This window comes from Prionailurus viverrinus, unplaced genomic scaffold (genome assembly GCF_022837055.1).
Source record: "Prionailurus viverrinus isolate Anna unplaced genomic scaffold, UM_Priviv_1.0 scaffold_40, whole genome shotgun sequence".
Lineage (NCBI taxonomy): Eukaryota > Metazoa > Chordata > Mammalia > Carnivora > Felidae > Prionailurus > Prionailurus viverrinus.
The window spans coordinates 3,254,194-3,267,182 of record NW_025927608.1 but is presented as its reverse complement, the minus strand read 5'-3'; the positions used below and the strand labels follow the sequence as shown (position 1 = coordinate 3,267,182).

Below are 12,989 nucleotides of genomic sequence, written 5' to 3'. Positions count from 1 at the left end.
TGGCCCTTCAACGGGCAGGCGGTGGGGAGGGAGAAAGACCACGAGGTGCGTGGAGGGCACGCGTAAGGCCAAGGGCGCAGACCTCGTGACCCACACGTGGAGGGGTCCAGGAAGGCCGTGAAACCACAGCAACAGAGACCGCGTTCTAGAAGAATCCGACCCGGGGACAACGCTGAAGGGGCAGAATCTCGGCAGCAGATCGGGACCAGCGTAAAAAGCAGCAAGGGCACAAGACAGGGAGCCTGCACGCCAGTTCCTCCGTCAGGAGCTTACTGGAGTTTATCCTGCGCTGGGGACTGCGGCGAACCCCACACGCCACAGAGAAACCGCCCGCGAGGAGCTCATCGGCTCACGAGGAAGCAAGCGTGCAAACGCGTGATCTGATTAAAGTGCAGCATAACTGAATTCGTGATCTCTGCGGGAAACACGGAGAACAGGGGCCAGGAACCGAGTTGCGTACCAGGCTGTCCACACCTAGACCCGCCCACGCTCATCACTGTCCTGGCTGCGCGTGCACTGTTCTTACTGACGTCTGCTGGGCGGACTAGAGCCGGACAGAGGAGACCTAGTTAAATGACACACGCTTCTAGAGAACAGGCAGCCGTCGGAGACAGACGCCGGGGCTCCGATGTGTCTCCAGTTCCCCAAGGCTAAGAACCGTCTCTGCTCAGATCTAGCAGCCACTCCTCCCACACCGGGGCTGCCCCTCACCACGCCCCTTATCGTGCTGGCTCGTCCCCGGGTTTGAGGCCTGTCCTCAGCGTCTGAGTCTGTCCTGAAGGGAGCCACCTGCATCCTCGGGGTGCTCCCTTCCCAATACCCTCTGCACGATGACCCCTGCCCGTTCCCGGTCACCAGGGCCACCCTTCCGAGGCGGGAGACCCTTTCCCAAATCTCACCAATCTCACATTTTAAAGTATTTTTACTTTTGTGCATAAAACACCAAGTCATATGCTATTGTCCAAAGAACATGGATCCATGTTTTAAATGAAACCTTTCTGGATGTTTAATTAACTCATTCAAAAAAATCCTCAAACACAGACTATACGTGCAGGTGTCCGCTAAGTATGAGTGACGGTATCACCCTCCCCTCCAGAGCCGTCTGAAGGGACAGACATGTCAACATGACAAGGAGGACAGTGACCAGGGGGTTTACACAAGTGCAGGAGGTGTTAACTCCATCCGGGGCCTGGGGGGAGGCCTCATGGGACAGGGGGCCTTGGGGCGGGAAGGCCTCACGGGAGAAAGGGCCTGGCGGAGGGGAAGGCCTCACGGGAGAGGGGGCCTGGGGCGGGGGGGGGAGACATCACGGGAGAGGGGGCCTGGGGAGGGGAGGCCTCATGGAGAGGGGGCCTGGGGGTGGGGGAGGCCTCACGGGAGAGGGGGCCTGGGGGGTCCTGAATGATAGGCAGGAGTTCCGGGTTGGACAAAAGAAGAAAGGCCAGAGGAGAGAGCACACTCACCAGGTGTAAGGGGCAGGAGAGGCCCGTGTTGCTCGGGGACGTGCACAGACGTTTGTGCCGGCCGGCCGGGGGCTTCGCACGGAGAAGCCACCTGGCCGTTACCCCGTGGGCCCCAAACAGCCACCAAAAGGCTCCAAGCAGGGCCACCTCCCGATCACATCCGTGTTCTGTGAGGTCACGTGGACCGTGGTTAGAGACATAAAGTGGAGTGTTAAGAGCCCGGACAGAAGGGACGACGGGACAACGGAGGGGAGGGGACGGACACACGCTCCACAGGACCCCGCACGTGCTGGGCGCCGGGTGTGAGAGTGGCGTCTAGGAAGCCGCCCAAATCTTCCCTCGCTGTGATGCCATCTGCCAGCTCCCAGCCCGCAGCAAACTTCATTTCCAGAGCAGACACCGCAAGCAAACACACAATTTCTGACTGACAGGATATCAGATCTTAGACTCGGAAGGGACCGACGCACGGCACAGCAGAGACGGAACTAAAGTATTTAAATCATAAAAGGTCTCGGTCCACGAACCATCGAAAGCTACAAAGTGTCAGACGTAAAATCTCAGGGCGAGCAAATGCAGTCATGATGAAGTGCTAGAATATTCTTGGGGAACTCTGTACGCAGAGCAAACCCCAACAAAGCACTTAGCAGCTGCCTAGTCTCCCGCGCCCGCCCACCAAAGACTGACCAGTCCAGACAGGGCTCGCTGAAACCGGGTGTGGGCTGGGGGTTGGGGGGGGGGGGGGTCTACTTTCCGGGCGCCCCGAGCCGGACACAGGTCCTCACACACACCTAGCTTAAGCTGCAGAGCAGAAAGATCAGCCCGCCACGCTGACGGCAGGAAGTTACGCGGAACATCACACGTGACAGCCTCCACTTTAAGTAACGTTCCACTATTGGTTTTGGAAGATGCTTTAATGTGAGGCGTTTGCAATTCCACTAGAAACAATGCAGTCCATATTCGCCATGAGTGGGCAAAACGCACGCTACCTCGTGACGAGGGGCAACACGTATTCTGCTTTTCCCCGGGCCGCAGGCATCGGGATCTACGTGGAGTCTTCGTAAAGGACTTCATCCACCCTCACGTCGTGTTCGTCCACGGGGACCCGGAGGCACATCTGTTCTCGGAACGCCAAGGCCACGGTGTAGGGCTTCGAGTCCTGCTGCTGCAGACAGCGCGTCAGGTAGGAGTCGTAGTAGCCCTTGCCCCTCCCCAGCCGGTTGCCATGCTTGTCAAACCCAAGACCCGGCACAAAGATGAGATCGAGTCCCCCTGTGGAAGAGACGAGCACACAGAAGAGCGTTAACGGTTTCCGAAAGCGACGGACCACTCGCGGATCTGGTTCCTGCTTTCGGATGGCGTCTAGCCTCTCTCCGATTTCTAAATGTTATTTATTTTTTTTATGTTTATTTCTGAGACAGAGAGACAGATCGTGAGCGGGGGAGGGGCAGAGAGAGGGGGAGACACAGAATCGGAAGCGGGCTCCAGGCTCTGAGCTGTCAGCACAGAGCCCGACGCGGGGCTCGAACTCACGGACCGCGAGACCGTGACCTGAGCCGAAGTCGGACGCGCAACTGACTGAGCCGCCCAGGAGCCCCACTTCCTTACGGTTTCTTAATTATGACTTAATGACTTCCTTATGACTTTCTCTTCTCTGGCTTATTTTACTGTACAGAAACAGTACATAATGCATACAGAACATGCGATAACTGTGTCATCACAAGGCTTCTGGTCAACAGCATGCTGTGAGAAGGTAAGTTTTGGAAGAGTCAAAAGTTGTATGTGTTTTCAACTGTGTGTAGAGGTCAGCGCCCCTAACCCTCGAGTAGTTCAAGGGTCAACTGTAAGTACAAAAATGCAGATTCCCAGACCTCATCCTCACCTAAAGAGAATTCCATGGATGGGGCCTAAGAACTTTTTTCCTTTCTTCTTTTAAGTGTCCATACGATCCTACGTGCCTCCCAGGCTTGATCTTGGTGAATAATCCACTTAATGTGTTGTTGAATATGGCTTACTAATATTTTGTTGAGGGATTTTGCTTCTATGTTCATCGAGGACATTAGTCTGTAATTTTCTACTTTTGTAGTATCTTTGTCTGGTTTTATTATCTGGGTGATGCTGACCTCTCGGTAGAATGAATTCGGAAGGTTTCCTCCCTCTTTTTCTTTGTGGAATGGTTTCAGGAGAACTCTTTAAATGCTTGGTAGAATTGGCCTGTGATCCACCTGGCCTTGGCCTTTGTGTTTGGTGGGAGTTTTTTGATCAGTGATGTAATTTTGTTACCAGTAACTAACTGTGCACATTTCCTATGTGTCCTGATTCCGTTTTGGAGCCAACGGGCACAGAGTAAGATGCTCAACCTCACTCATCGTCAGGGAAACGCAAATCCACACCGCCACGAGACACCACCTCACACCTGCTAGGATGTCCGTTAAAAAAAGAGAAACAGCAGAATATGTAAGTGTTGGTGAGGACGTGGGAGACACTGGAACCCTCGTATACTGCTGCTGGGAATAGAAAAAGGTACAGCTGCAATGGAAAACAGTACAGAGTTTCCTTAAAACATTAGAAGAACATCTAGCCGCCCACTTCTGGGGTATTTAGCCAAAGGAAAAAACCCTGAAATCGGGGTCTTGAAGAGGTGCTTGCACCCCCGTGTCCAGAGCAGCACCACTGACAACAGTTAAGAGCTAGAAACCCCTACTGCTGGCTGACGGACGAAAGGATAAACAAACTGCGGCCCAGCGCTAGAATACTACTCGGCCATGAAAAAGGAAGACCCGCCACCTGCCGCAACCTGGAAGAAGCCGGAAGACATCGGGTCCAGAGAGATACACCAGGCGCAGAGGGACAAATGCTACAAGATTCTGCTCACAGGAGGCGTCTGAAGGAGCCAGGCTCACGGCAGTGGGGCGCACAAGGGTGCTGCCGGAGGCTGGAAGGAGAAACGGGGCCGCCGTGCGGTGCGTGGAAGTTCCGGCCGCGCAGGGTGAGAGACGCAGCAGAGGCCACAGTTAACGCGGACCGCACGCTTACACTTCTGTTAAGGGGGGGGATCTCGTGTTATGTGTTATTTACCACATTAAAAAAAAAAAAAAAAGGCAAACAGGGCGCCTGGGCAGCTCAGTCGGTTAAGCACCCGACTCTTGATTTCAGCTCAGGTCATGATCTCACGGTTTCGTGAGTTCGAGTCCCGTGTCGGGCTCTGTGCTGACAGTGTGGAGCCTGCCTGGCGTTCCCTCCCCGTCTCTCTGCCTCTTTCTCTCTCTCTTTCTAAAATAAAATCTTATAAAAATGTTATTAAGAAAAGGCAAAGCTACAAAGGGAAAACCAAGAGAAGATGGGTGTTTCCACCAAGTGAACACGGAAGAGAGACAGAGGGAGAGAAGGCAGAATTCCAGCGCGTCGCCTCCAGGCGGCTGCAGGAGGAGAAGGCAGAGGGGGACAGAAAGGCAGGAAAACAACTTCCTGGAGTCAGCCGAGGCTCAGCTGGTCTCACTCGCTCTCGCCAGGTGGGGGGAGCTTCTTCACTTGGAATGACTTTGAGCCAGCGCTTCCCTTAGAGCCGGCTCTCACACGCTCTCTCGGCTCCGGGTGCGGAAGGAAACCGGGGCCGGGGGATGTCAGAGCACGGGGTCAGCAAACTCCCCGTGAAGGGCCAGAGACAAAGTAGTTCAGGCTTCACGGGCCACAGGGTCTCTGTCACAACGACTCGGCTCTGCCAGGTGCCACGAGAGCAGCCACGGAAGATGCGAACCCGGGCGGGCGTGGCTGTGCCCCCGTAACTTTCTACCCGCAGAGACAGGCGGCGGGCCGGGTCTGGCGGCAGGCTGCGGGGTGCTGCCGCGTCGGAGAGCACGAGGAAAGATATCCAGGAGGAAGGGAGCAGAGCGCTGGCAGGAAGGGCGAGGAGGGCCGGGAAGACGTCTATCAGATGGGCACAGGAGGAAATCGCGGGGGCGAGGGCGCTCAGCGGGGAGTGAGGACGGACACTGAGCTGCAGCATCTTCCTCGACAAAGAAGCGGAACCAGGCCCTGAAGGAAAACGCCGGAGGGGGACTCCGCCGGTGCCAGCACCTGCTCTCAGCCCCGAACGCATGAAGCCAGCACCGAGGATTCGGGCCACCTTCACAAAATGTCGTTTTGAGCTCTGGCCAAGGGGGCAGCAGCTAAGCCCCAGCCCCCCTCGGGCACCCTGAACTCAGACCCGTGTCCCCGGCTGCTCAGAGCATCCTGTCGGCCCGCCCAGCTCCCTCTGCCCCGACCCTGCTGCAGGTGCTGAGCGTCCAAACAAGCTGTGCAGATCGAACTCCAGCCTCATGGGCGCCTATCCCCCCCACCCACTTCCTGCAGGTCCGGGACTGCGGATCCCCCCCCAGGGGCCCCCACGCGGCTGGCAGGGCGCTCGCCTCCACCTGTCGCTCTGTGGGTGCCGGTGCCCCCGCACATCCAGCCGGGCGCCCGCCGCCTGGTCCCGCTGACCCCAACCCAGCCTCAGATGCGGGCCCCCTCCTCACTCTTCCCTCTCGGAGACCTTTAGTCCACCACAGTGACTTAAAGACAACGCCCAAACTCCCCGACCGGGTGGGTACCCCCGCCTTCACCACCCCCCCCCCACCGCTCCCACGGCCGCACGGCCTCCCAGCCTCCCGCCTGCAGGGGCCACCGGTCTTTGTATCTACCTGTCTGGTCCCCACATCATCACGTCAACGAGCCTCAGCTAGACGCCAGGCGGCCCTCCCTGCACGTGAGATGTGGTGCGACCAGCTCTTGTCCTACACGGTGACACGGCCCCGGTCCGTTAAGGAGGAAGGATCTGGGGCACCCGGGGGGCTCAGTCGCTTGACCCTCTGACTTCGGCTCAGGTCACGATCTCACGGTTCGTGGGTTCGGGCCCCGCGTAGGACTCACTCCCGTGAGCACGGAGTCCACTTTGGATCTTTTGTTCCCCCCTCTGCTCCTCCCCCGCTTGTGCCCTCTGAAGAATAAGTAAAACATTAAAAACTTTAAAAGATTAATGATAATAAAAAAAGAGGAGGAGGAATCCTTTCCCCAGAGGGACGCTAGTTCGGTTCTGTTTACTGGGAAAGAAAGAACAGTAACAGGGAGAGCGAGGAGTCGCTGCCGTCCCGTATGCAACACCTAACCCTTATCCAGAGTCCAGCTGCTGGAAGAGAAGACAGAGCACAGAAACGGACGCGGCGGGCACCATGCGGCGCCCCGGGGAGAGAAGAGGGACCGCAATCAGCTGGTCGGCACGCCCGCCCGGTGAGGCAGGAGTGCAGGGCCACCGTCCCCATCTGATGGATGAAGAGCTGGAGCTCTGTGCCCAGAGAGGTCACATTCCTCCCCGAGGGCGGCCAGCTCCTAAGAGACCCAGCGGAGGGCTTGCTGTCCAGGTGGATGGTGACTCGGCACACACCATTCCTGCTGCTAAAGGTTTGAGTGGGGTCCGGCAAAGGGACGGAGGGACAAGGGAAAGGCACGGGTCGAGGGGCCGAGCGTGCAGGCTGCCGGACAGGGTGCCCGGGCCGTGTCCCGGCACCGGTACCCGGCAGCGACGAAGCGTCACTCAGAGCCACCCTGACCTGCCGTCGAAGACAGACGGGCGTATGCGAACGTCGAGTCCCCCAGCTGTCATAACCAGCTGCCGCATGCACCCCCCCGAGGCCCCGCAGCCCATCACGGAGACACGCGCACTGGCATCCGACACGCTTCTGGAACACGAGGCAGCTGGGACCGTCAGACACGGTCAAGACAGCGCACGCAGCACAACTCTCAGAAATCAGTCCCACACGCCCTGAGCTCACGTCGGGTGGCCTCAGAAACCACAGACGGGGGCACGGCCGCTTGACTCCCTTGTCGTGGTACGAACGTAGAGCAGGAGAACAAACCACTTTCGTGATCACAGGCATCACAAATACTCAACTTCCGATTACACTTAAAAGTTGGGTTTTTTGAACGTTTCTTTCCCTACAATTGCGTACCACTCTGAAAGGGTATTTGACTAAACCAGCTGAGGCAGACAGCCATTTCTTTAATTCCACTGCAAATGCATCTTCGTTGCTTCTGCTGTGTTTGGTCACAATGGGTTTCGGCCGTTTGGGAATCCCCTTGTGGAGGCAAACGTGTAAAACACAGAATCAAAAGATGTAAAAATCATCTTGGAAAGACACAAACTGTCGTGTGACTGGTCGTTTCTGTGTTGTTCCTCTAAGAGCCTTTCTTTGAACACAGGACCTGACGTTTGTGTCAAAACACAGAGACTACAAGTGTCGTGACAGTACCAGGTACAGAAGGAAGCCACGTGCAGGGTTGTGCCTAGGCATGACCGGTCACCACTAGTCCGCTAACTAGGCATTCGCATCGTAAGACAATGTCGGCAAGCCTTATATTTACACCTAGGTGTTTCTGAGTTCAAGGCTTTCAGCTAGCCCTGTGAAATGCACTCTGTGTTGAAATGGAGAAGGTAGGGATGGCAGGAATTTAGACCCTTCCAGAAAAGGCTAGAGATGCAGGAATAGTATATGGGGACTTAGCTGCTGGGAGCCTCAGCAATGGCGTCCTCCCCCCACCCAACCCGGAGAGCCCCCCTCCCCACCCCCCCAACCCGGAGAGCCCCCTTCCTCCCCACCCACCCAACCCGGAGAGCCCCACTCCCCACCCCCCAACCCGGAGAGCCCCCTTCCTCCCCACCCACCCAATCCAGAGAGCCTCCCTCCCTCCCCCACCCAAACTGGAGAGCCCCCCTCCCTGCACCCCCCGCCCGGAGAGTCCCCCTCCCCGCCCCCCCCCAACCCGGAGAGTCCCCCTCCCTGCCCCTCCCAACCTGGAGAGTCCCCCTCCCCACCCCCCCAACCCGGAGAGCCCCTTTCCTCCCCACCCACCCAACCCGGAGAGCCCCACTCCCCACCCCCCCCAACCCAGAGAGCCCCCTTCCTCCCCACCCACCCAATCCAGAGAGCCTCCCTCCCTCCCCCACCCAACCTGGAGAGTCCCCCTCCCCGCCCCCCCCTAACCCGGAGAGTCCCCCTCCCTGCCCCCCCCCAACCTGGAGAGTCCCCCTTCCCGCCTCCCCTACCTGGAGAGTCCCCCTCCCCGCCCCCCCAACCTGGAGAGTCCCCCTCCCCGCCCCCCCAACCCGGAGAGCCCCCTTCCTCCCCACCCACCCAACCCGGAGAGCCCCACTCCCCACCCCCTCAACCCAGAGAGCCCCCTTCCTCCCCACCCACCCAATCCGGAGAGCCTCCCTCCCTCCCCCACCCAACCTGGAGAGCCCCCCTCCCCGCCCCCCCGGCCCAGAGAGTCCCCCTCCCCGCCCCCCCCAACCTGGAGAGTCCCCCTCCCCACCCACCCAACCCGGAGAGTCCCCCTCCCCACCCCCCCAGACCCAGAGAGCCCCCTTCTTCCCCACCCACCCAACCCGGAGAGTCCCCCTCCCCACCCCCCCAGACCCAGAGAGCCCCCTTCTTCCCCACCCACCCAACCCAGAGAGCCTCCCTCCCCCCACCCCCACCACCAAACCCAGAAAGCCCTCCTCCCCGCCCCCCCAACCCAGAAAGCCCTCCTCTGCCCACCCAACCCGGAGAGCCTAGGAAACACTGAGCACAACTGGACAGAAGTCAGGCTAAGATGTGCCTTAAAGACCAATCACCCTTCTTCCCAGGATGCTGGTAAATAAACCCCTATTAGGGTATGTCAGGAAGGATCCAAAGAAAGCCGGCAACAGAGATTGGCTCCGGAGAAAGAAACCAGCCACAGGAGGCCTTGGATGAGAAGGACGCTTCACGCTTTCGCCCCATCCTTTTGCGCTGTTGGACTTTTTCACCACATTCGTATATAACCCCAATTTTTATCACAACCCTTTTTTTTTTAAAATTTTTTTTTCAACGTTTTTTATTTATTTTTGGGACAGAGAGAGACAGAGCATGAGCGGGGGAGGGGCAGAGAGAGAGGGAGACACAGAGTCGGAAACAGGCTCCAGGCTCCGAGCCATCAGCCCAGAGCCTGACGCGGGGCTCGAACTCACGGACCGCGAGATCGTGACCTGGCTGAAGTCGGACGCTCAACCGACTGCGCCACCCAGGCGCCCCTCAGAACCCTTTTAAAGCATCCACTTTCTCGGACCAGAGCCTTGGAGGTGGAGTGACACGGCAGCGGAGTGTGCTTCTAGAGAGGACACTTGCGTGTGAATCCCCGGACTACCAGTCACTAGCCGAGAAAAATGCCCAACTACTTACCTCCTAAAAGTCTGTTTCTTCTCCCTAAGATGGAAATACTAGCATCTGTAGTACAAGTCACAGAAGAGATAAACGTCCGCATGAAGAAACTAGCACGTGCCCAGTGATTGCTACCTTCGCTAAACTCCGGGTGTGCATAACACCTCTTCTCTTCATTCTGACTCTGGAAGTCGTTTCTTTTCAAGTAATCCAAACAACTGCAACACGAACCCACATGCTGAGTTACTACGCGGATCTCCTATAGGCCAAACCACCTGCAACTGTGACTCTCTACAGCCACCTGCTGTCCCGGCTGGGAATGGGCCCACCAGAGACACCCACAGGAGCCGGTCCTGAGCGCAGCGGGGAGCCGGCTGCCTCTCTAGTACACACACAGCCCCTGAGCCGGGGGGGGGGGGGGGGGGGGGTCACAGAAGGAGTTCCCCTGTTCCCCGTGGCCTTCCCCTTCACAGAGGATCCTTGGAGGAGAGTCTGTTGGCAAACGAAGGAAAACGGAAGTGCCTTCTGCCGCTTAGAAAGCATGTGTGTGCCAGACCCTGTGCTATGGCACTTCACGGGCACGACCTCACTGAATGTCCCCAGCGGTCCCGAGAGGGAGACACGATCATCCCCTCTCTCCAACGGGAAAGCCAAGGCTCAACAAGACCACGTAGCCCGCCAGGAGGCACAGAGCTGGGACTGAACTCTGGCTTCCTGGCTCTCACTACAGGTGCAAGCCCGTTGCCTCCTGCCTGGGCACTGAGCCTGCTACCTGCCTGCCTTAGGGTTGGGGGGACCGGTCAGGTGGACGCAACACCGCATCGGTCGGGTGAGGGCCGCAGGGAGCGGCAGGCGGCACACGGAACCGGACACACGGAAGAGAGCAGTAGAGACGGGTGGCCCCCAGAGTGGTGCCGCCCGGGAAGCCTGGACCACCTCCAGGCCCGGAGGTCAAGGGGTGGGAGTGGGAGGGGCAGGACTGTAGGCCCCAAAGAGCTGCAGTTGGAGGGGCCACCTGACCGGAGCGCGGCTCTCGGCAGTCGATGCGCTGCGGCCAGGGGCGGGAGGGAGGACACGCCCCACTCACTCTCCGCCACCCTGGTCCCCGCGGCGCCGTCCCCTGGCTGCAGAACCGGAGACCAGGACAAGGACTTGTCGTCCATACAGGTGGACCTCCCCAGGCACCAAGCAAGTGGACGTGACAGACAGCGGGTGGGTCCCGAGGTGCCGAGCAAAGGGACCCAGCAAAGGTTTGCCTGCAGCTGTGACTGGCGGTTCCCTCCAGATTTGCGAGTTGGGTTTATTTCCTTATATTTATACAAGGAAATATACACACAATTTTCCTTTAGAATATGTAAACAGATTTTCCTTTAGAAATATATAATTTTCCTTTAGAAAAAGAAATACCTCTATGAATACTCAGAAAAATTTTGAGTCTTCTTTCAAAGATGTACTTTAGACACGTCGGCTATTTTCTTAGGCATACTTTTTATTATATCGTAAAGCTATCTAGTATGGTATGTAGGGAGTAACTCCCAAACTTATTAAATTATTAAAAGTCAGTAGGAAGTGACTATTTGATCACAAATGTAAAAAATTACATTTTTAAAATCATCATCACCATCCCCATGAACAACCACCACAAGTGTCTCCTATATGAGAGCCAGCCCGCAAGGTGCTAAGGCCAAAACACGCAGAAGCAACGCCCGGCCACCTGGCTATGGGGTGGGTGAAGCACAGCCTGGGGGTCAAATCTGGCCACTGCCTGTTTTGTAAATAAAGTTTTATGGAAGACAGTCACGCTGTGCGTTCACGTTACAGCAGCAGCATTGAATCGTTACAACAGATACCGTGGGGCACACACAGCCCCCAAATGTTAACTATCTGGCCCTTTACGGGAGAAGTTTGCTACATCCAGCTTTGTGACATCTCCCAGTTTAAAAAGGAAAAAGATAAACAAATAAAACTATCCTTCAGCTTATCCTATCTTGGTAGATATCGACCAGAGTAAACGTTGTTGGAAAAAAAGAATTAAACTGCTTTACTGTCGATACGCGACGATGCTTGGCAGAAAATAGGACCAGCGGCAACAGCTTTATCCAAGTGTCATTTTCTAAATGTGACATTTACTCTGGCTCTGATCTTGGGATACTCACACTGCTGTTGACAACCAGTCGGACCTTAAAACGTCCTAGAAAACTGAAAAGATGTTACAGGACTTCATGTGGTTTTCTGCTAACTTTAGGCAACCTCTGGTCGCCCGCTTTTCCTCCTCCATCGACTGTCAAGTGAGCGGACAGAGCTCTTCAGTTTCTCAGATCTGTTGACAACCAAAGCCCAGTGATTCTGAGGATTCTGAGGACAGTTCCTTGTGTGTGCGTCTGGTACAATCAAAAAATAAATGCAGCCAGTCACAGAAAAACGAACACTGCGTGATTCCATTTACGCGAAGTCTCTAAAGTAGTCAAATTCAGGGGCGCCCGGGGGGCTCGGTCGGTTGAGCGGCCAGCTCTCGATTTCGGCCCAGCTCACGATCCCAGGGTGATGGGATCGAGCCCCCACGACAGGCTCTGTGCTGCCAACGCGGAGCCTGCCTGGGAATCTCTCTCCCTCTCCCTGCCTCTCCCCTACTTGTGCTTTCTCTCAAAGTAAATGAACATTTTCTAAAAACTAAAGAAGTCACATTCGGAGACACAAAGCAGATGGCGGCCATGGTCGCCAGGGCTGGGGCAGCGGGCAGGGTGAGCTGTTGAAGGGGCGCCCTTTCGGTTTTGCCAGAGGAAAAGTTTCGGGTGTCCGTCTTACAACACTACGTGTACCTCACACGACTGAGCCGGGCACCTGAAGACGGCTGAGTGTGTGCGTTTTTACCACAGCGGGAAAACCGAGTAAGAACGTGGGTGCCGGGCCGCGTCGGGGGACTGTGGCAGGCAGCCCAGGGTCGTGAGAGGCCGGGCTCGGGAACAGCAAAGAATGAGTGTTTCAGATACGGAAACGTCTGGGTGCTCCTGGAGCCATTTCTATTGTCCTCGCTTTTTAGGGGCTGAGCGCTCAAAGTCGTCATTCTAAATAATTACAGCTCTGCGTGACCCCCGAGCCGTAAGAGCTCGTTAGCAAGATGGAAACTTCTCCCTGGCTTCCGCCGTTTGTTTTACCAAGACGTCAGGCAAGCACTTCAGGGTCCCGCAAACTTTGCGGCGCAGCGCACTTAACTAAGATAAAGTTGCAGGGACACCGTATTTCTTCCGCTGGCCGTCTTCCTGTGCCCGCGGAGGGCCTGCCTCCTGGCTGACACCAGCCTGCGCCACAG

At 56.8% G+C, this 12,989-nt stretch overlaps 1 protein-coding gene across 1 annotated transcript in view; it reads right to left on the bottom strand.

Moving 5' to 3' along the window:
• Window positions 1-2,355: 2,355 nt before the first annotated feature.
• The window catches only part of MTHFS (methenyltetrahydrofolate synthetase), a 31,871-nt gene continuing 21,237 nt past the window's right edge, over window positions 2,356-12,989 (bottom strand). The window contains exon 3 of the mRNA XM_047846704.1: window positions 2,356-2,732. Coding sequence (XP_047702660.1) covers window positions 2,506-2,732 — 227 coding nt within the window. The 3' untranslated portion in view covers window positions 2,356-2,505. The remainder of the gene's footprint in view (window positions 2,733-12,989) is intronic.